The 23,999-nt window shown below is 43.0% G+C and overlaps 1 protein-coding gene across 1 annotated transcript in view; it reads left to right on the top strand.

Annotated features, from left to right (window-relative positions):
- Nucleotides 1-23,717, top strand: part of LOC109412274 (uncharacterized) — a 489,623-nt gene extending 465,906 nt beyond the window's left edge. The window contains exons 9-10 of the mRNA XM_062846519.1: nucleotides 1,960-2,459; nucleotides 21,784-23,717. Of these exons, the coding sequence (XP_062702503.1) occupies nucleotides 1,960-2,156 (197 nt within the window). The 3' untranslated portion in view covers nucleotides 2,157-2,459; nucleotides 21,784-23,717. The remainder of the gene's footprint in view (nucleotides 1-1,959; nucleotides 2,460-21,783) is intronic.
- The last annotated feature ends 282 nt before the right edge of the window (nucleotides 23,718-23,999 follow it).

Raw genomic sequence — 23,999 nt, 5'->3', positions numbered from 1 at the left:
AAGCAAACCAAGTGGTCTCGCATCGCCATCGGATTCTGTGTGTGTGGTGAGGATGTGGTGCCACCAAGAGGACAAAAAGCAAATCTGTGGTTCATCGCTAGGAAGACGCATTCCATTTGAAGTCTGGAGATTGAAGTAATGCTAACGGATGGGTTGAACGTTAAAGGAACGGGACCCGAGTAAAAACGTGTGGCTTGTTTGTCACATTTGCGTGGAATCTATTGCAAAAACTTGAACGAACAAAAGAAACAACTGTTTAACCTTCCGTCAGTCGTACGGTTCGCCATCACCGTCAGCACCACGGATAAGGTTCAATGGGATTAAAGATACAGAGGATCAATCATTACCTATTTATATGTATGTATTATTATTTCCGAAAAGCTGACTTTGTCAATCTCGAACTATTGAAGACAGTGTGTTTTGCTTTGCATGACGTTTCGGCTCTTTTATTCGGTCTTTTTCAAGAGGTTAACTGTCAACCGTTATTTATTATTTTAGTTTTTGCTTATGTATTTACCCATCGTTCTTTGATGTTTGTTTTATTTTTTACTAGCTGTCCCGGCAAACTTTGTCTTGCCGTCTTGTGGTGGTTTGACAATTGTTGAGCTCAAAATAACACCGCACTCTAGATTGGTGTCATTTCAATCATATTGATTTCCTTCCCAGCTCATGAAAAATCAGTACTTTATCAATTTTCGTACTTTTCTAGTTGATTTTCGTAACTTTTTATACATATAAACACAGCCACCATGAATACGAACCGAACCGTGCGAGAATCATGCTGATCGGTTCATCCGTTCTTGAGTTTTGTTGCCTCAAAAGGAACTTCAAACTCATTTTTATATATATAGATATATAGATTACCCTAATTTTTCCAGCCATTTTGTCCCTCAGCCATTTACCGCAGACCAGCGATAATGCTTACGACGCTCATCTTTTTTTTTCAACTAAGTGACAGCGCACCGTGACAGATTACCACCTTTCAACCCTTTCTTCTCTTCAAAGCAACTGTCAACGACATAATCGTCTTTGCCTCAAAATGTGCTGGAAACATTTTTCTTCCCAAAATTTTCAACCGGCATTCAGTCAGCTTTCGGGCCCGGCCGGAAAGATGATACTGATTGAGCTTAGGACATTTTTTTCTTTCTGGCCTGTGGTTTCCATGTGGCCACCGAAAAGGATGCGAACGGATATGTAATCTCATTTCTGGTAGCGATTTATTCACTTGACTGGTCATGTTTTTTTTTTACTCTTCCCTCTTTTGTGGGTATACACATGCGGCGGAGATTGGGCGATAGCAGGCTGTCATTTCCGTTTGGCGCTCCGGTCAGTATTGAGGTTTTGTCGGGCCTGTGTTTTGATTTCCTGCTATTGTTGCTTCAATGGAGGATTAACATTTGCTGGCTTGGAGCGAAGTGGAGATTTGATCGGATATCAAATCTTTCTTGGTTGGTTGGGTTTACATGCAAGATTAAACCATTCTAATAAGTTCAGGATTCTCTGGAGAATTCTCTAAAGGAGTTGCTACAGGAATCTTTGAAGAAATTCCTGAAGGCACTCCTGGGGGAACATGTTAAGTTAATTCTTGAAGAACCCCTAGAAGAGATACATTCATCAAATTTCTTGAGAAATCTCTACGAAAATTCCTGGACCAATCTCTGTAGGAATACTTAAGAGAATATGTGGATGATTCCTTGGAAAAATCATTCCGGAATCCGCGTAGAAATCTCTGCTGGAATTTTCAGAAAAATCACTTGAAGATTTCTTTTTTGGAATTCTTGGAGAAGTTCCTCTGGCCTAATTCAAGTATGAATTATGGACAGGACAAGTTCCTGCGTAAATCTTAGGAATATCGATCAAAAAATTTTTTTTGGAGAAAACCTGGAAATGGATAGTGTAGTGTACCTACCTCAAGATTAGCTTATCTAACTCTCCTTTCGATTTTCCCATCTCTTCCAGCACTGACCTGGTCCCAGTGCGAGGACTCGATCACGCTGCACGCCCTGCCAACGACGCACTGCACCAACTTGATCGAGGCGCCGTGTTCCAGCGGAATCTACCACACCGACATCAGCCCGTTCGACTTCCACGGGATTGAGGACGTCGGCGGCGAGGACTTCGACTACGCAATGGACTGTGGCGATTTTATATTTTAAACGCTCTCGACTCGAATACCACACAGCCAGCGCAAAGTAAAAAGCAGACATATCCGTAGTGTCCGCGTGGAATATGGAGCTCGGAAGTGTGATGACCGCGTAATACGAAAAAATAACGATCGGTATAGAAGGAGGTTTGATTATGAAGTACTTTGAATACACATTGAAGATAGGTTTATATACCGCCACGGAAACTTTGCACTGCAACGATGCAAATCAACATGCGGATCTGGAAGCGGAACAGTAGAGTAGTGGCCAACGACTCTACTGCAGGATGCAGCCCAGTTAATTAGATGTTTTTAGGTGAGTCAACCATCCAACCAATTAGCTTTAAACACAAAAAATGCATGAATAGGTGTGGGTCAACTTTGTTCCACCATCCGTGGTTGTATTTGGTATCATAGTGATTCATCAGGTGGCCGCTGTGAGTGTAGGTGTCGTCAACCTTCCAGTTCGAACCACTTGTTAGGCCAGGTCTACAAAAGGTAACGTCGATGATCGACTAGCAGGCTCCTTACTCGCAGATTCGTAAAATGGCTTCCCCATTCCACTGACTGCTGGAATTTTAATCACTCCCCATTATCACCGGCCTTCGCCCTGTCAACTCTGCCGTCATACAGTCCAGCATCTGCGTGAACTACTCTATCGACCACTGTGGACGCGCATAATAGCTGCCTTTGAATTGAGCAACCACGAAGCCCTTGCTGTCCACTTCATGGACTGGAAATTTACCCGTTATCCATATCGCCGCCATTTTGGACCCATTCGTAACCCATTTGCCGTTACTGGTGCGGTACTTGATATGTAACCACTATGGCGATATCCGTCCCCTACTCAGCAACTACCTGAAAAAGCAGTTGCTGGCCTACATCACAAAGGTTCAGGTTTAGCTTTGGATCTCTCGTCGGGTGCTTGCTGTTCGCTGATTTCCAGGAACAAATTTAGCACTGGGATGATTTGTGCTACCTTGCGCCTTCGCCTCCACATCCCCATTGCGCCACATTGCTCATGTCTGACTCTTTATAATCCTACAACTTGTGTCCCTTCTCAAGCAAACCTTCAGTGACTCGCGTATGCCCAACGGACATACCGACCAGCTCACCTTTAGTTTACCTATTTTAACGAGCTTATTAACGTCCTTTTCTTTCCTTCCGTTGATTTGAGAGGCTTTAACCGTTAGAAATAATAAACGTCTGCTACAGGTAGCTGAACCAAGGCCACCTATTTCCTTCTCGGGCCTTTCCATAGCCGAACGGCTGTAATGGCCATCTATACCTGGAAATGTTGTCACAGTGACATGACAAGCTCTTCCACGTTCGTGATCGCATTCAGGCTTTTGAGCCTTGGAGTTGCTTCCGCCAAACCACCAAGGACATCTTTCGCCAGACACTTGCAGGTGGCGCCTGTGCAGGTTTTGTTACGTTTAAGCTCGACAGTCATTTCGCCAGTACTAGTATGTCGAATTGTGTAGTGCGTACGTCGGCCCTAAGATTTAAGTGCTTTCCATCGCTCTTCATCGACTCGTCCATCATGATAAACTTCCCTCGCATAGCACCTGGCCTCCTGCTTTCTTTTTCAGGCTCACCCAGTTTGCGGACAGAAGGGCGGACACCAATAGAAATGAACCGCAGTCGCTTTGGCGCACCGGCAAAAAATAGAATTGCTGTATTTAAACTCCGTTTAAATAATACAGCAATACCATTTATCTTGTTTTGTACTACGATACGTACACAAGTGTTGTACTTGAGTTCACTTCGGTTCGGAGTGCGCTAGCAAACACGAATACTCCGATGTTTGACTTTGATGTTCAAAAGAAGTGCGAGAATACGTACAGGAGTTGAACATGGGTTGAGTTCGTGGGAATTAATAAACTTTATTATTATTTAGCGAATACAAAAAAGAACAAAATGTGAAAAGGCAGAGCCGTACTCAGGCTCATTCATGTTTTGTTTAATGACGAATAGGGTGTCCCAAAATTGCACATGGTCAAAAAGCTTGGGGGCTCACCCTGCAAATGATAGCTAAGGGTGCTTCTTTGAAGCTAACTGGAAGAACTATGCCACAGCGGTCGGCATGGATAATTGGCCGGTACAAGAAAATGCTAAAAAAGTGAGCTTTTTGCTGTCGATCGTGGTTGCGCCGGCTTTGAAAAAATACTTTAACTTTGAACTTACGGAAGATGATAAACGTACGTCAGACGTGTACTCGCAGCAATAAAGCGGAAAGTCGTTAGTGCGCGGAACGTGATAGTGGATCGTCTGGATTTTTTTACCGCTTCTCAATTATCTTCCGAGTGCATTGATGATAACGTTTCGCGTTTGAAGGTTATGGCAAAGGTGTGCCATTTCGGAGTGTTGGAAAGTGAAATGTTAACGTACAAAATTGTAACCTCGAATAAATGGCCACACTTGAAATCGAAGATGCTCACTATGGTCGACATCACGGCGGCGAAAGCGGTTGATTTGTGCCGCATCGAAGAAATTACGACAAAACATGCCCAAGTGCTTTCGTTAGATGGAAGGAAAGATGTACACAAAGTGAAATGTGAAAAAACCCGCAATTGCAAATTTTGCGGCGAATGGCATGTTTTCGCCAAAGGATCGTGCCCTGCATATGGCAAGAAATGCCAAAAGTGTGGTGGTAAAAATCACTACAAAAAAGTGTGTCGTGCTGGTATGGACCAGAGATCAAGGAAGAAGAAGTCGCGAAAAGTGAAATGTGTGAATGACGGCAGCAGTAACAGCTCGGGTGATGAAGATTCGCAGTGCAGTGATGATGAAGATTCGGATGATTCGGAGGTCGAAGGGGAAATCGGCAAAATTTATGACAACTCTATGAAAGACGGCAACGTGATGGCAGAAGTTCGACTCAAAATCGGGAAAACATGGAACAAAGTGAAGTGCGAACTGGACACAGGAGCGAAGACAAGTCTTATCGGACGCGAGTGGTTGTGCAAGCTGCTTGGTAACCCGAATCCGCAGTTGTTGCCATCACAGGCTACAGGCTTTTGGTGGAAACTCGATTAAAGTACTCGGACAAATGAAACTGTTGTGCAAATACGAGAAGAAGAAGTATCGATTAGTGCTACAGGTCGTTGATGTAAATCACGGTCCCTTGTTGTCGCTCCGGGTATGCAACACCCTCGGACTGATAAAGTTTTGTAAGGCGGTGTCAGTGGTACCAACGTCACCATTAGTGGAATCAAGTGATGAAGAAGTGCTAATCTACCGAATTAAAGCGGAAGCGATCGTCGACAAGTTTGCTGGTATTTTTCAGGGTTATGGTAAAATGCCTGGAAAAGTCAAGCTAGAAGTCGACACCAGCGTTCCTTCAGTCATCCAGCAACCACGACGCGTGCCAATTGCGCTTCGTGTCCAGCTTAAACTTGAACTGGACAAGCTCTCTGAGGATGGAATAATTACCAGGGAGTATGACCACACTGAATGGGTGAGTAACCTTCTACTTGTTCGGCGGGGCAGCGGAGAAAACCAGTCCCTTCGTATTTGTCTGGATCCAATACCACTAAACAAGGCCTTAAAGCGTCCCAACCTCCAATTTATAACCCTCGAAGAAATCCTACACCAGAGCTAGGACGAGCCAAAGTTTTCTCGACAGTCGACATCAAGAAAGGATTTTGGCACGTCGTTCTAGATAAAAGTAGCAGCAAATTGACGTCATTTTGGACTCCCTTTGGACGCTACCGGTGGCTTCGATTGCCTTTTGGGATTTCGTCGGCTCCTGAAATATTTCAGACTAAGCTGCAAAAAATTATTCAGGGCTTGAAGGGCGTAGAATGTTTGACAGATGACCTTTTGATATTTGGTTGTGGCGATACATTACAAGAGGCTTTGGAAGATCATAACGCGAACCTTGAAAAGCTGTTAGTCCGACTTCAAGAGAACAACGTGAGACTTAACCGATCAAAGTTGAAACTCTGTGAAACTTCCATTAAGTTCTATGGTCACGTACTCTCCAATCAAGGTCTACGACCAGATGAAGCAAAGGTTTCTTCCATAGTTAACTATCCGGTCCCATCTAGCCGAGCTGAACTTCACCGCTTCGTTGGAATGATAACTTACCTAAGTAGGTTTATTCCAAATCTTAGCACACATTGCACTAATTTGAGGAAGTTAATTTCGGAGAAAGTTTCCTGGCAATGGACCTCCGTGTAAAATGACGAATTTTTAAAGCTAAAAGGTCTAGTCTCGGATATTGCAGCTCTCCAGTACTATGATGTCAGCCAACCTGTAGTGATCGAGTGTGACGCTAGTTCCTATGGACTTGGTGCGGCGGTGCTCCAAAAGGGTGGTGTAGTAGGTTATGCCTCCCGTACTTTGACCAGCACCGAAAAGAACTACGCTAAAATTGAAAAAGAGCTTTTAGCGATTCTTTTCGCCTGTACCCGGTATGATCAGTTAGTAGTCGGAAACCCAAGAACCATTATCAAAACGGATCACAAGCCTCTCATAATCATTTTCAATAAGCCATTGTTAACCGCCCCAAAACGTTTAGAGCACATGTTATTGAACGTTCAACGGTACAACCTCGAAATTCAATATGTGACTGGCAAACAAAACGTTGTGGCTGATGCCCTATCCCGACTCCCTTTTGACGACGATGAGCTCAAGACCTACAACAAGTTGAACATCTTTCGTGTGTTCCGTCAGCTGGAGAATTTGGATTTGTCGAGCTACCTCAGCGTTTCCGATAGCTGTCTGGAGAACATTGTCGAAGCAACATCTCAAGACGCTGCCTTGCAGAACGTGTTGGACTACATTTGGAACGGCTGGCCAAGGGTGATCGGGCGTGTTCCAGCTAATACCAAGATATATTTCAAGTACCGCGGGGAGCTTTCGACGCAGGACGGTATTATCTTCAGGAATGATCGAATCGTCATACCCCATTCTATTCAGCGATCTATGGTAGATCGGGTACATGTCAGCCATAATGGAATAGAATCGACCTTGAAGTTTGCACGAGAAAACGTATTCTGGCCTGGCATGTCCTCGCAAATCATTGAAGTCGTCAAAGAGTGTCAAATTCGTGCAAAATACGCTCCTAGTCAGCCAAAACCACCAATGCAAACTCATGTAATTCCCATTTACCCATGGCAAGTTGTCTCAATGGATGTGTTTTTTGCTGACTATGCAGGAAGGAAACGAAACTTTTTTGTGACAGTCGACCATTATTCTGACTTCATGGAATTGGATATACTGAAGGATCTGTCAGGCAAAAGTACAGTTGAGACCTGCCGAGTCAACTTCTCCCGACATGGTAGCCCGCAATTGGTAATAACCGATAACGGAACCAATTTTATCAACGAAAAGATGAAGGAAATGGCTCGAATCTGGAATTTTGAGCATTCCACATCCGCCCCCAATCATCAACAAGCTAACGGGAAAGCGGAAGCGGCGGTTAAGACCATGAAACGTTTGATCCTGAAGGCTGAAGACACTGTCGAGAATCTTTGGTACACTCTGTTGCACTGGAGAAACACTCTCAACAAAATTGGCAGTAGTCCGGTCAACCGACTCTTCTCTCGAAGTACTCGCTGTGGAGTTCCGGCTGTAGTGGAGAAGTACATTCCCAATGTCACGGAAGCGGTACCGAAGGCTATTGCGGAAAGAAGAAAGAGGACGAAATACTACTATGACAGGAAAACTCGAGAATTGCCTACGCTACTAGTGCAGCTACATCCTGAAAACTTTAAAACCTGGACATCGGCAGTGGTAGATCACAAATTCAACGATCGTTCGTATGTTGTCAACACCGGCGGTTCAAGGTACCGTCGAGATTTGGTGCATATCAAACCGCGTAAGGAACCTGAAACGTGCCCTATTCTTCAACAAGCGTCTCAACCTAAAGCTCTACTACAACTCGAAGAGTCTCGTGCTATCGTACCAGTTGTCGATTTGGCTTTGGCTAGTCCGAGGCAAACAACACTATGTCAAGAATAATCTACTGTAGCCGATCCAAAGGATTCAGAACAGCGTGGACCTTCGGAAGTTGTTCAACCTGAACCACCAGCACCACCGTTGCTAAACGTGCCGTCAACCATCAACGCAACTCCTACCATCTCTGGTGGTACCAGGCCGAAGCGTGAAAGAAAAATTCCCAGCAAGCTAAAAGATTTTGTACTTGATCAGTGATTCATTTTTAAAGAGAAAAGAGGATGTTATATTATGTAGCATACCAAACATCTACCTTGATATAATAACCTTGATTCATTCAATTAGCTTTAACCTGACTGGCAACCTTGTTCATATGTGTATTTCCGCCCATGTAAGCCCTTTGCTTTTGCTCATGATTCAGTTCAATAAACGCCTCTGACCTGTTAAGACGTCTCTCGAAGTCTCTCTGACTCATATTCGAAACAGCTTGTGTACTCTCAATTTTCAACCAAATCAGCTCAATTTTCGGGAGAAGCTCAGAATCTGGTTACGCATCTAATAAGCAGTGTGGAGCAAAAACGATTTTTTGAACCAAGTATGGTCATTTCTTTCCCGTCTCTCCGTCACAAGGTTCTGCTGCGGTAAAAATGGTGCAGTTAACTGACTGATGATACTTCCATCTCCACGTCCCGATGCATGGCCAAGTCGCCTGTGACATGTATGTTGGCAGTTGAGTGTGTGAGAACGTTCAACCCTCATCGTCACTTGATTTGAAACACGAAGTCTCTAGACGCTGCCGTAACGATAGGCCACCGCTCTTCAAAGAATTTCACTGCTTCCCGTCATATGCTTCGAAGCCCCACTATCAACAAACCAGCTAGTGGGCTTCACATATCCGGCAATCCAGGACATTGAAAACGTGTTGCACTTGCTTCGCTTCATCCAACTAGGCCCTCCATTATTTAGCTTCATACGACTTTCTTCCGGACATCTTCTGTTGGCTCCTGCCCAATCCGCTTCAAGTATCCGGGTTTCATGCGCGAACAATAAATACACCCGCATCTCATGGCTTCCACTGGCACCACTGTCGTTCCATGGCGGATGATTCTTTGAATGTTAATCCACCTGCAGTGCCTCACTACCAGTCTCATCCGATGATCCGGGACGTTCAGGCCGCTTCTCAACTTCGGCGAGTAGCTTTAACTTCACCAGATCTACCGTTACCTCGGCACTGGTATGCTGCTCTAGTGCGGTGATCAAAGCGTCGAATGAAGTCGGCTCCCAGCAAAGTAACATCGCGACCTTCAACTTATCGGGGATTGGATCACCAACATCCGCAATCCGTTGCAGCAATTCCTTGATTGATTGATTTGTCTTTATTAAAGAGACTTTCAGCCCTTGGCGCAATTCCTTGAACCGCTGCAGATGTTTCTCCATATCGGCATCTTCTCTCAGCTCCAGATGGGAGAGTTTCTAAACTCTCGAGAAAGTAAACTTCGTAGTTTGGCTGATATCAATACAAAGGCCAATAGTCGCACGGGCCTTCAGATCTGCCTTGGTCCAATCGTCGGAAGTGGCTTCACCTTGATAATGAAGCCCCACAATTGATTTAAATCCTTCCGCACGAGCAATATCGCTATCCTAAATTTCCAGGATTGGTAGTTGTGATTCGACAGCTTCGGTAGTGGAAACCAATGCTGATCCGCCATCTTCTTCCATTCTCTGAGCTCGTGCTCGCTGCGATGGAAACTCTCCGGCGATTGCTTGTGCAAATTTTCCTTTGGAAACCACTGAGCCCGAGTACTACAGACGGAACTTACTTACGGGCACGTACCTTACCAACAATCATGGACATAACTAAGAAACGAAACTAAAGCAAGTATGGGATCCCCTATGAAACCCTTTTTTTTCGTTTCGTTTTGCAGCAAACTTCCCGACAAAGTATTTTTCCCACGCTCGTGTGCCTAGAGAAAAAGCAGTAACCCCAATTTTCCATCCCCGTCCGCTTTTCCTAGAAGATGAAATGTGATTACCAACTGTGCTGCAAGAAGGGCAATCGGTATGAAATGAGCCACTGGGGTAAAATGAATCACTCCAATCTAATTAGAGTGAAAAAATAGAACATTTCCAAAACTTCATGCAATTTGGCTATAGGATCACTGCAATAACTAAATCTGCCGCTATGGAATGAACAGTTCACTCCACAGTAGCCTTGTGTGTTAAGTAAGTTACATTACCGGTGAGTGTAATGACATTGTGGTCTCCGTATGTGAACATCAACTAAATGAATCCCTAGATGAAGCCACATTTCACCCCGCCTGTTTCATTTTCATGGAATAATGCCGACAACGATGGCGACAACGACGACGAAGAGACATGCTCATAGCAGCAGCAGCAGAAGGATCAAGTTGACGTGAAGTGACCTCTTTCTGGGGCTTGTTTTCCCATAAATTATGAAGAATAATGGATATGGCTCTTCTTCTGGAGTCCTTGGATGGATAATGCTCCTACGACGACGGAGACACCATGCCCCCATGCCGCTACTGGCTGACTGAGTGACTGACGGATGACTGCAGCAGATTCGGCTTCTGCTTGGCCGGGGTCGTTCGTTGTCGTTGTCGCATATTCAAGCAGGCACACACACACAGGGGGATGTTGTTACCAGAGAGGCAGGGTCAACGGCAGGTCATTGAAGATGGATTCGGTAAGCGATTTGAGATCTAGGTTATACATTGGAGCAGGAGACGGTCCTAAAGCTTCGATATGCATGGCTAGAGTGAATTATGAACATTGCGGTATAAAGAGATTAAAGTTTTAGTAGACACTTTCTTTTTTAAGGATTGAACAGTTATGGTAACCTTGCGGAGCTCCAGAGGTTATTTGAAAGCACTTCAAACCCTCTTTTGTGTCATAAACTAGTACTAGATTCTGGAAGTAACTTCCGAGAATATTCTTGTACAGATACCCGGGTATACCCTGACGCAGGAGCGCATCGGCAATAGCCGACCAACTGGCGCTATTGAACGCGTTCCTTACATCCAGAGTCTCTACTGCACTGTAGAGAATCCCCCTTCTCTCGGACTGGAGCGATATCTCGGCGGTTTTTGTAACCGACAGGAAAGAGTCTACGGTCGACCTTCCCTTTCTGAAGCCAGAGATCATTTACACCCTGTGTGTGCCTCAACATTCTATTGAGAATGATCTTTTCGAGCACCTTCCCCGCCGTGTCGATCAAGCATATTGCGGCACCTACATTTCAAAAGGGCGTAACTGCATTTCAAAACAGTGCCTTTTTTTGAAGCTGTGGATCGTATTTCATTTTTCCCATGAAATCCATCCCCACTATCAGAAAGAGGGGGATTTTAGCTTTTTTTAGTGCTTATAGATTGTCCAAAAGATTGAACATACGATCCACAGCTTTGAGAGAAGGCACTATTTCAAAAAGCAGTTACGCCCTTTTGAAATGTAGGTGCCGATGGTCTATATGCTGACGGGTCTCCAGGTGGTTTCCCCGCCTTTCCACAATAGAATAAGGCACTGCCGCTTCCAAACCTCTGGGAATACTCCCTCGTCCAGACATTTCTGCATGACATACCTGAACATTCCGGGAGCCTCTGCAACAGCTTTCTATATTTCAGACTCTAGTTTAATTTAAAAACACTTCACTAATACTTTACTTTTGCAAAAGAAAATAAAAAATGAATAACTCTTTTAAAGAAAAACTAGAAAGGACGAGCAAATTCCTTTTAATTCTACTACTGTGCTTATCTTCGGACAGATAGGCCTATTTCGTCTGTGACTTACAGACTTCTTCAGTGTCAAGTGCTCGACTGAAGAAAACCTCGCATTCGTTGTGGTATTTATACTAGGAGTGTATGTGTAGGTACGTGTGTGGGTAAAAGTGTAGGTAAAAAAAATGTAGGTACAAAATTGTAGGTACATATTTGTAAAAAAGGGGGGGTGTATCTGCCTGTTAGAAAACAGGGTGTCCATAAGATACCTAAAGCTAGGAAAATTCCTACCGATTTGGTAGGTAGTCAATTGGTGTTTGTTGTGTTATTTTTTTTTTTTTTTTTTTTTTTTTTTTTTTTTTTTTTTTTTTTCCTGCCGATTTGGTAGGTAGTCAATTTGTGTTTTGTGTATTGTGTAATGTTTTGTGTGTGTTAGGTAAAAATTTAAACAGCCACGTGTACCCATTGCCCTGATCCTTGTTAAGTAGTTTTTTATTGTTTTGTTTGTAAATTTCTAAACTTTCTGCAACATCAAGTTTCCATGGGTTTGTAATGTGTCGTAAGAGTTTAATATTTGAAGTATTCATAAAATGTCCTTCATTGAAAATATGTTCAGCAACTTTAGATTTAAAATGATGAATGAGTCCCTTGTCTGTGTCTTTGTGTGCTTTTGATACTTCCGTTATGTGTTCTTTGAATCGTGTGTTGAGTGTGCGTTTTGTTTGTCCTATGTATATTTTGTCACAGTGATTACATGTTACTTTGTAAACACCAGATTTTGTTAAGTTGTCCAACGGGTCTTTCGTAGATCCTAAGAGAGTTTGAAGTTGGTTAGCTTTGCTTGTGAAAACTAATTCAAAACCAAACTTTCTGAGAATTGGTCGGAGTTTTTTGGTGTCATTGTTGTAGTTCACAGTTATCCGTTTAAGTGTAGGTTCTGTCCGTGTCAGTGTAGTCAAAGAACGTCTGTATTGTTGTTGTGTCTTTTTGTTGATGATCTGTTGTATTGTTTGTTTTGTGTAACCGTTCAACTGTGCTGTTTCGAAAATGTAATTAAGTTCTTTCGTTTTTCCTGTTTCACTAAGTGGAAGTGTCTGCATTCGGTGTATCATGTGATTGAAGGATGCAATTTTGTGTTGATGTGAGTGATTTGATGAATTTGGAATAGTGCGTTGAGTGTGTGTCGGTTTTCTGTAAATTTCGAAGGAAAGTGTTGATTCTTGTTTTACGATGAGTATGTCCAAAAATGGTAGTTGGTTGTTCTGTTCAATTTCACAAGTGAATTCGATGTTTTTGTGTGCATTATTGATATTGTTCAAGATTTCAGGTAAAAGATGTTTCTTAACAATGCTAAACACGTCGTCAACGTATCTCCACCAGACTTCAGGAAGCTGTTTGTTGTTTTCTAAGCGTTTTTCCAAATTTGCCATAAAAATTTCACTTAAAAATGGAGAAAGTGGATTGCCCATGGGGGCACCATTAAGTTGTTTGTAGGTTTCATTTCTGAACGAAAAATAATTTTCTTCCATACAAAGTTTGGTTAATTTGATGTATGTACGAACTTTCTTAATCCAATCTGAATTTGAATCTTCATATTGGTTCAGAAGCCAATCTTCTAGTAGGTTAATGGCCTCTTTAACTGGAATGCTTGGAAATAGTGATTTAACGTCGAATGAAACTAAAATTTCATCGTCGTTAACGGATAAATTCTGTACTAGTTCTGTGAATTGTTCGGAATTCTTGACAGATCTACTGTGAAATTTTTTAGGCATGTTTTGGAATTCTTGTACTAAATATTTGGCAATTTTGTGTGTAGGTGAACCAATGGCTGAAACAATCTCACGCATTTCATTTCCAGGTTTATGAACTTTGGGAAGTCCTTTTATTCTTGGCAATGAAGGGTTAGATTCTTTCAGGCTTTTAATGACGCTTCCTAAAACTGGTGTAGACTCTTTGAGAGTTTTGTCAACACGTCTTACTAATCCTGGAAGAGGATCAGTACGTTGTTTTCGGTAAGGTCCATTTTGAATCTTGTTATTCATTATTTCATCATAGTCCTCTTTGTTCATGATTACTGTTTTGTTTCCTTTGTCAGCTTTCAGATAGAAAACTGGTTTCTGGTTAAGTTCTTTGATTATTCGTTGTTCTTTCAGGTGTTCTTTGTTCAATTTGTTTTGTTGTGTGTTTTGAATAGTGTTAGCTGTTTGTGTTCTGATTTCTTGAATCTGTGGTGTCTGTAAATTGTTCGTGTTGATAGCTGTTTCAATGTCGATTATGGTTTGTGTTGAATCTGGTTTAGAGTGTACTGCGTAGTTAAGACCTTTGTTGAGAAGGGTCAACTGTTCTTCCGTAAACTGTTCGGAAGAGCGATTGACCACTAACCCAGTTAGTTCTTGTGTTGTGTTTTGTGATTGTGTAGAAGAACATGTAAACTTCGGATTTTGCATCTTTAATGCTTTAAGTTTTTTATCTAGTAATTTCCTTTTTCTTTCTGATTCACAAAATTCTGCAACTTTTACTTTTGTTAGAAAATTAGGGAAAGATTCAGGATAATCTTTCGCTAACTTTAAATGGAGAGAATAACATTCCAAAGTTTTCATGTTGATCTTGCTGTGTAGTTTTTTGATGCTTTCTTTGATGAGTGTTTGTTCAAGTGTCTTTACTATGTTGGGGTTTGTGGCTGTTTTAACTTTTACCTTGTGACTTACGGGAGTAAGCCTGTACTCTATACACTTCTTGAGAAACGCGATATCCTTGTGTAATCCTGCGATGGTCTTCTTCAACTCGATGAACTTATTCGGCTCTGACTTTGGCTTGGTTGCCATCTTCACTTTACTATTACTTTAGAGCTTTTAGTAGAACTTGTTACTTCAGACTCTAGTTTAATTTAAAAACACTTCACTAATACTTTACTTTTGCAAAAGAAAATAAAAAATGAATAACTCTTTTAAAGAAAAACTAGAAACTCTTTAAAAGAGTTATTCATTTTTTATTTTCTTTTGCAAAAGTAAAGTATTAGTGAAGTGTTTTTAAATTAAACTAGAGTCTGAAGTAACAAGTTCTACTAAAAGCTCTAAAGTAATAGTAAAGTGAAGATGGCAACCAAGCCAAAGTCAGAGCCGAATAAGTTCATCGAGTTGAAGAAGACCATCGCAGGATTACACAAGGATATCGCGTTTCTCAAGAAGTGTATAGAGTACAGGCTTACTCCCGTAAGTCACAAGGTAAAAGTTAAAACAGCCACAAACCCCAACATAGTAAAGACACTTGAACAAACACTCATCAAAGAAAGCATCAAAAAACTACACAGCAAGATCAACATGAAAACTTTGGAATGTTATTCTCTCCATTTAAAGTTAGCGAAAGATTATCCTGAATCTTTCCCTAATTTTCTAACAAAAGTAAAAGTTGCAGAATTTTGTGAATCAGAAAGAAAAAGGAAATTACTAGATAAAAAACTTAAAGCATTAAAGATGCAAAATCCGAAGTTTACATGTTCTTCTACACAATCACAAAACACAACACAAGAACTAACTGGGTTAGTGGTCAATCGCTCTTCCGAACAGTTTACGGAAGAACAGTTGACCCTTCTCAACAAAGGTCTTAACTACGCAGTACACTCTAAACCAGATTCAACACAAACCATAATCGACATTGAAACAGCTATCAACACGAACAATTTACAGACACCACAGATTCAAGAAATCAGAACACAAACAGCTAACACTATTCAAAACACACAACAAAACAAATTGAACAAAGAACACCTGAAAGAACAACGAATAATCAAAGAACTTAACCAGAAACCAGTTTTCTATCTGAAAGCTGACAAAGGAAACAAAACAGTAATCATGAACAAAGAGGACTATGATGAAATAATGAATAACAAGATTCAAAATGGACCTTACCGAAAACAACGTACTGATCCTCTTCCAGGATTAGTAAGACGTGTTGACAAAACTCTCAAAGAGTCTACACCAGTTTTAGGAAGCGTCATTAAAAGCCTGAAAGAATCTAACCCTTCATTGCCAAGAATAAAAGGACTTCCCAAAGTTCATAAACCTGGAAATGAAATGCGTGAGATTGTTTCAGCCATTGGTTCACCTACACACAAAATTGCCAAATATTTAGTACAAGAATTCCAAAACATGCCTAAAAAATTTCACAGTAGATCTGTCAAGAATTCCGAACAATTCACAGAACTAGTACAGAATTTATCCGTTAACGACGATGAAATTTTAGTTTCATTCGACGTTAAATCACTATTTCCAAGCATTCCAGTTAAAGAGGCCATTAACCTACTAGAAGATTGGCTTCTGAACCAATATGAAGATTCAAATTCAGATTGGATTAAGAAAGTTCGTACATACATCAAATTAACCAAACTTTGTATGGAAGAAAATTATTTTTCGTTCAGAAATGAAACCTACAAACAACTTAATGGTGCCCCCATGGGCAATCCACTTTCTCCATTTTTAAGTGAAATTTTTATGGCAAATTTGGAAAAACGCTTAGAAAACAACAAACAGCTTCCTGAAGTCTGGTGGAGATACGTTGACGACGTGTTTAGCATTGTTAAGAAACATCTTTTACCTGAAATCTTGAACAATATCAATAATGCACACAAAAACATCGAATTCACTTGTGAAATTGAACAGAACAACCAACTACCATTTTTGGACATACTCATCGTAAAACAAGAATCAACACTTTCCTTCGAAATTTACAGAAAACCGACACACACTCAACGCACTATTCCAAATTCATCAAATCACTCACATCAACACAAAATTGCATCCTTCAATCACATGATACACCGAATGCAGACACTTCCACTTAGTGAAACAGGAAAAACGAAAGAACTTAATTACATTTTCGAAACAGCACAGTTGAACGGTTACACAAAACAAACAATACAACAGATCATCAACAAAAAGACACAACAACAATACAGACGTTCTTTGACTACACTGACACGGACAGAACCTACACTTAAACGGATAACTGTGAACTACAACAATGACACCAAAAAACTCCGACCAATTCTCAGAAAGTTTGGTTTTGAATTAGTTTTCACAAGCAAAGCTAACCAACTTCAAACTCTCTTAGGATCTACGAAAGACCCGTTGGACAACTTAACAAAATCTGGTGTTTACAAAGTAACATGTAATCACTGTGACAAAATATACATAGGACAAACAAAACGCACACTCAACACACGATTCAAAGAACACATAACGGAAGTATCAAAAGCACACAAAGACACAGACAAGGGACTCATTCATCATTTTAAATCTAGAGTTGCTGAACATATTTTCAATGAAGGACATTTTATGAATACTTCAAATATTAAACTCTTACGACACATTACAAACCCATGGAAACTTGATGTTGCAGAAAGTTTAGAAATTTACAAACAAAACAATAAAAAACTACTTAACAAGGATCAGGGCAATGGGTACACGTGGCTGTTTAAATTTTTACCTAACACACACAAAACATTACACAATACACAAAACACAAATTGACTACCTACCAAATCGGCAGGAAAAAAAAAAAAAAAAAAAAAAAAAAAAAAAAAAAAAAAAAAAAAAAAAAATAACACAACAAACACCAATTGACTACCTACCAAATCGGTAGGAATTTTCCTAGCTTTAGGTATCTTATGGACACCCTGTTTTCTAACAGGCAGATACACCCCCCCTTTTTTACAAATATGTACCTACAATTTTGTACCTACATTTTTTTACCTACACTTTTACCCACACACGTACCTACACATACACTCCTAGTATAAATACCACAACGAATGCGAGGTTTTCTTCAGTCGAGCACTTGACACTGAAGAAGTCTGTAAGTCACAGACGAAATAGGCCTATCTGTCCGAAGATAAGCACAGTAGTAGAATTAAAAGGAATTTGCTCGTCCTTTCTAGTTTTTCTTTAAAAGAGTTATTCATTTTTTATTTTCTTTTGCAAAAGTAAAGTATTAGTGAAGTGTTTTTAAATTAAACTAGAGTCTGAAGTAACAAGTTCTACTAAAAGCTCTAAAGTAATAGTAAAGCTTTCTATAGAACCAATTTCGGAACTTCGCCCGGACATGCGGCCTTTCCTACGCTAAGGGGCTTTGCTATCCCCGCAAGTTCCACATCAGTGACCATCTCCTCATCGCCAGCCCCAGTTCTCGGCTGTCCTACGAAAGGTGGCTAAGGACTAGGATCATGAAACGGAAAAAGGCCCTCGATGATCCCCTTCAACAGCTATGGGGATTGCTCTCTAGGAGCCATTACACCTCTCTCCCTGGCCATCACGATCCAGTAGGATCAACCCACGGATTTGCATTGGCACTCTGACAGAGACCCTCAAAGCAGGCTTTTTTGCTTGCCCTTATCTCAGTCTTTAGTGCGGCTTTTGCAGCGGCGAATACACTCCGCCGTTCGTTCTGCTCTTCCTCAGATCGTCCTCGCTGCATCCGCCGTCTAGCCCGTAGGCAGGCGTGGTGCAGGTCCACAATCGATTGAGTCCACCAGTAAGCCGGTGGCCTCCCATTTCTAGGGTGGACTCGCCTAGGCATGGTCGCATCACACGCACGTGAGAGCACCGCTACCAGCTCGTCGCCGTCTAAACCGATTAAGTTTCGCTCACGGCGGAGCGCCTCCCTAAATACCCCTTCGTCGAAGTATGATGTCTTCCACCTGCGAGGGCTTGGCCTTGGCCTAGCCGCCTCTTCTTCTATCCGCTGTCTGCTGTTGTTGTAGTCGATACTGTAGCGAGCCGCCAGGTGGTCGCTGTGAGTGTAGCCATCATCTACTCTCCTGTTCGAACTACTTGTTAGGCCAGGACTACAAAAGGTCACGTCAATAATTGACTCCGCTCCGTTTCGACTAAAGGTACTCTTGGTACCGACATTAGCCAAGTCGACATCTAAGATGGCCAGTGCTTCTAGCAGGATCTGACGCCGCTGATTCGTGGATCGGCTTCCCCATTCCACGGCCCAGGCATTAAAGTCACCCGTTATTACCAGCGGCCTTCGCTCTGTTAGCACGGTCGTTAAGCGGTCCAGCATTTGCGTGAACCGCTCGATCGGCCATCGCGGAGGCGCATAACAGCTACAGAAGAAGACCCCGTTTACTTTGGCGACCACGAAGCCCTCATAGGTAGTAGACACCAACTCCTGCACAGGGTCCCGTCGTCCATATCGCCGCCATTTTCCTGGTCCCATCCGAGGCCCAGTTGCCATTGCCGGCGAGTACTCGGTATGGGTCCGAAATGATGGCGATATCCGTCTCCCACTCAGAAACCGCCTGACAAAGCAGTTGCTGAGCCGCATCACAGTGGTTCAGGTTCAGCTGCGTTACATGCACTGTGATTTGTTGTTCACTGCGGCTTTCTTGAAGGCCGGGCACCTTGGACCACCCGTCGGATGTCTGTTGTTCGAGGATTTCCCGGTACAGATCATGCAGATGGGCGGACTCGTGCAGATTTGGGCCTTATGACCTTCAGCGACGCAACGCCTACACAGTTTGGGGCTGTCCATAAACCACGTGGTCATGAGGGGGGGGGGGGGGGGGGTTTCGGCCAATGACCATTTTGTATGAACAAATAAAAAAAATTGTATGGACTAATGGCCACGCGGAGGGGGTGGGGGGGTGGGTGTTGAAAAGTCCCAAAAAAATGACCACGTGGTTTATGGACAGCCCCTTTGCGCCTGTCGGGGCCTTTGCAGTCCCACGGCTTGTGTCCTGGTTCCAGACACCTGAAGCAAACCTCTGGTGGCTCGTGGAATGTCAGGTGACATACACACCAGCCCACCTTTATGCTCCCTACTTTAACGGACTTTTTGACGTCCGCCACAGGTAGCTGAACCAAAGCTATCTGTGTCCCTGCTGGCTCTTTCCGTAGCTTAACGGCTGCGGCGGCCACCTGCACATCGCACTGTTGCCGCAGTGCCGTGACGGTGATCTCGTCAATGTCCTTGACCTTCAGAGTCGCCTCATGTGTCAGAGCCCTCACCTGCACACCCTCACCAAGGACCTCTTTTGCCAGCCTCTTATAGGCGGCGCCCTTGTGTTCCTTCTGGCGCTTAAGCTCCAGGATCATCTCGCCCGTACGAGTACGTCTAATACTGCGTACGTCGGCTCCATAACCCTCATGCTTGGCGTCACTTCGCATCGTCTTCAAGACGTCTCCGAGTACTTGGACTGTTCCGTCTTGATGACGATAGCGTCGCCTTTCTCGCGCCTGGCACCTGCCCTCCTACGCCTTGGCTTGGCGTCCTGCACTTCTACCTGCGGATTCGCCTTCTTCTTCCTCTTCCGCTCTACCTTCGTCCAAGGGGGGTCCTCCCCTTGGATCGCCCTGCTCTGTGGCTGTTGAGGGCCCACTAGCGGTCGCAACCCCTTGTTCCCATCGTTCCGGGACGGGCCAGCCTTTTCAGGCCCACCCTTCCCAACTTTCCGGGAACCCTGGCTGGGGTCCGACCTTCCGGCATTATTACCGACTTTCGGGGTAGTGATTCGTCTGGCCTTGCGGGCACCGCCAGACAGCTCCTCGCCTGACGGTTGCCTCGCCCGCTTCTGCGATTGCTTGCCCCGTTTGACGTGAGCAGTCGCTTCCGCCTTATTCGGACTTCCTGCGAAGGAGAAGGCCTCCGTTTGGGTAAACTTCGGCACTTTCTCAATTGCAGGCTCCGCTGCTGCAGCAGTCAGCAACGCGAGTGCCGCGTGCTCCTGCTTGGCATCATCAATCGACGCCCTAAGTCGAAGCAAGGCCGTTTTCAGGTCCTTGCTTATGTTCGACTTAGTGGACGCAAAGTCGATGATTTTGCCAAGCTGCTGCTCAGCCACCTCTTTGGATTCTCGGTTGACGGCCCTAAACAACCACGCTCCGTCCATAACCTCCACCGGCTGGCTTGTCGGGAAGTGGACTGGAGCACCCACGCTTGAGCTGCGTACGCAACTCCCAGCGCCTATCTCCTCACTTCTCCTTGTCGGAGATCTCATCAACCCGCTTCTTGCGAAGGGATTGATCCCACCACTACTTCCACCTAGGTTCGGATTTGTTTTATCTGATTTCTTGAGATCTGACCCCGCTGAGTCGTAACACGGTTTCTCCATTCCGCGCCCTATGGTCATTGAAGTCACCCGCTATTACTACCGACCTTTGACCTGTCAGCACGGTCGCCATACAGTCCAACATCTGCGTAAACTGCTCGATTGACCACCGCAGAGGCGCATAACAGCTACAGAAGAAGACCCCGATAACTTAGGAGACCACGAAGCCAGGTTTAGGTTCAGCTGCGTTACCTGCACTGTGATTTGTCAGCTGCGGCTATTCCAATGGCCAGGTACCTTCGACCTCCCTCCCGTTGGGTGCTTGTTTGTTCGCTGATTTCCTGGAACAAATCAAACACGTGAGTGAACTCGCGCAGCCTTATGTCTTAAGGCCTTCACCGCCGCATCACCTGCTCCTGTCAGGGTCTTCACAGTTCCATTACTTGTGATCTGGTTCCAAACACCTGAAATAAACCTTCGGTGGCTCGTGCGAGGGCAGTTGCCATACTGACCAGCCCACCTTAAGTTGCCCTAGTTTAACGGACCTATTTGCGTCCACCACAGATAGCTGTACCAAGCTTACCTGTGTCTCCGCCGGGCCCTTCCGTAGCCGAACGGCTGCGGTGGTCACCTGCACCTCGCACGATTGTTGTAGTGCCGTGGCGACCTCTTCCGCGTCAGAGGTCCCATCTCTCGCCAAGGGCCTCTTGCGCCAGACTGTTGTATGCGGCGCCTTTGCGCTCCTTGTCGCACTTCTGCTCGAGGAACTTTACAACCGTACGATTACGTCTAATACTGCGCACGTTGGCTGACAGATCTTGGTGTCGCTCCGCATCGCCTTTAAGACGTTCGAGTACTTAGACTGTCTAAGTTTGACAGACACGTTACAGACAGTTTCACTGTAGCATTTGAAGCGGACACTAACCCCGGTCTCTTTCTTTTCTTCCTTACAGAAAACCCCCGTATCAACAAAATCCACCGATTACACTTCAAAACAAAACAAGTAAGAATAGATAAGGTAAGCGCGGAAAAGGAACGCATGTTAGTGTAAACCACATAAAACCCATTCGATGTCAAATGTATCCAACCGTGTAGTCGAAACCAGTAAGTCAAAATGTTCGTAATCCACAATCGAATCATAGAATGTAAACACTAGCCAGAGATTTTCATGCAACAATATTGAATTATACCGAAACCGTGTAGCTTGAAACATATGTGTAAACCCATAAACGTCATAAACGAAAAACTAAAACCAAGCAAGCCACGATTGAAGAGAATGTAAGTGTGTGTGTATTCCACACATGCGATTTTGCTATACATAAAGTTTGTATAAATGGTTTTATATAGTACTTTAGAGATATTGAACATGAATGTTTAAGATGTAACTGGTTATATGCCTACCCTTAGTGAGAGTAAAGGCAAAAAGGGTGTCATTTGTAGCGATCGTTACCGCAGTTACCGTGTTACAAGCGGTAAACAATTTTTTCAGACTATTTATTGATACCGATGATATGATTGACTAGGTCGATTAAGGTGCACTGCACACAAATACACGCATTATCGAGAGTAAACCCAGCTGGAAGCTAGGGTTTTTAATTTTAACAGAAGATCAATGATAAAAATGAAGAAGAACAAATAATGCCTTTCCAAACAACATAAACATTGACTCATAGTGAATGCTTTTACCGGTGAATCACACACTCACAAAAAAGAAACACAAATCTCTAAATTAAACGAATCAATTTGAGAGTTTTTAAATAATCAAAATTAGACTTTAATCAAGGTTAGACGAATTAATTTATTTATCGTTGCAAACGAACCGAAATTTTCATATTGCTTGATTTTTTGGAAGAATTTGACAATTTTAAGCGATTGTTTAGCACGGCGTTCAGAGTATTTAAACGAGAAGACACCCCCGTTCCCCTATTTATTCACCGAAAGCGGTGGACACAAGTGGGCGCTGATTCGACAAATTTATCGGTACAAAAACCGCAACAAAAGAAATTGAGGTAAAGCTTAATTCTACATTAAACACTAAATGAGAGAGAGGGAGTCAGATGGAAAAGAGGAAACCAAGAAGAGAGAAAACCCATGTGGAAGAAATTAATAAAAATATGCAGAAGCAAGAATGGACAACACACCCTACATTTAATCTTAGAAAGTAGCGTTAAACAATAAACGAAGTAAAACATAGAGACTGTACCTACCGAGATAAAAAAACAAGTAAGTTTTTACTAGTGACAAGCGATCCTTCTTGTTTCAATTCTGTCTGATTTCGGATCTTTTAAGTAAGTTACATTTGTAATTGTGTAAGAATTTTGGAGCAAAAGTTATCGTCAACAAAAGTAATGATTGGCTCAAAGTCAACATAGTATTTAAGCTGACACTAAACCAAACAAGTCGAGATATATGTAGGTTTTAGAGAAATAAACACAAGCAACAAAGTCGAACTGACAGCTGTCACGCATTGGCCGTCACGGTGATCAGACGTCAGTCTCATCGGAATCAGCGACAACACTGTAGCCAATCCAATGAATAATCCACTTAAAACTACGGGTAGGGCCTAGCATTCGATCATATTTATATAAGCGTAACTTTCACTTCCTCACAGACAAGCCGACGCGGTAATCATCTTGAATTCGTTTCTACGGGAGTGACTCTAGTATTGCGAAGCCTCAAAACAACAGCTTTGCAAAACTACTGTCCCGCCCCTTGGTGACAGTGTCACCAAAAACCGAATCGGCTAGCTCATCAGCTTGGATCCTTTCGATGGCCCCTTGACTTCTATCCAAAATCTAGTTAAGCGTAAGTCTGCTATCACTGAATGCACACAAGTTGAACGAAGAAACCATTTTATGAAGAGCAAATCTAGAAGAAAGTAAAATGTTGTAGAAAACAGAAAACCAAATGCCGCCAATTTGAAAAGTTTTGAAAACATGTTAGCCAACCACCAATCAACACAAACATATATACAATAGCGATAACTGTTTTAGAGAACAAGATTTCAAAAACTGTTTGTAGCAAAAACATTGAAAACATAAAACAAAATGCTAATGATTGTTTAGCAAAGCTAAGAAAATTGTTAGAGTAAACGTCATTCAACTGCTTGTACTTCTGCCAAAGCAGGCCAATAATCGCGGGACGATTTTGTGCGCACTTTTTTGATCAC

Source organism: Aedes albopictus, chromosome 1, assembly GCF_035046485.1.
Source record: "Aedes albopictus strain Foshan chromosome 1, AalbF5, whole genome shotgun sequence".
NCBI classification, from domain to species: Eukaryota; Metazoa; Arthropoda; class Insecta; order Diptera; family Culicidae; genus Aedes; species Aedes albopictus.
Note: the sequence above shows the minus strand (reverse complement) of the source record. Positions and strands in the feature narration are given on the sequence as shown.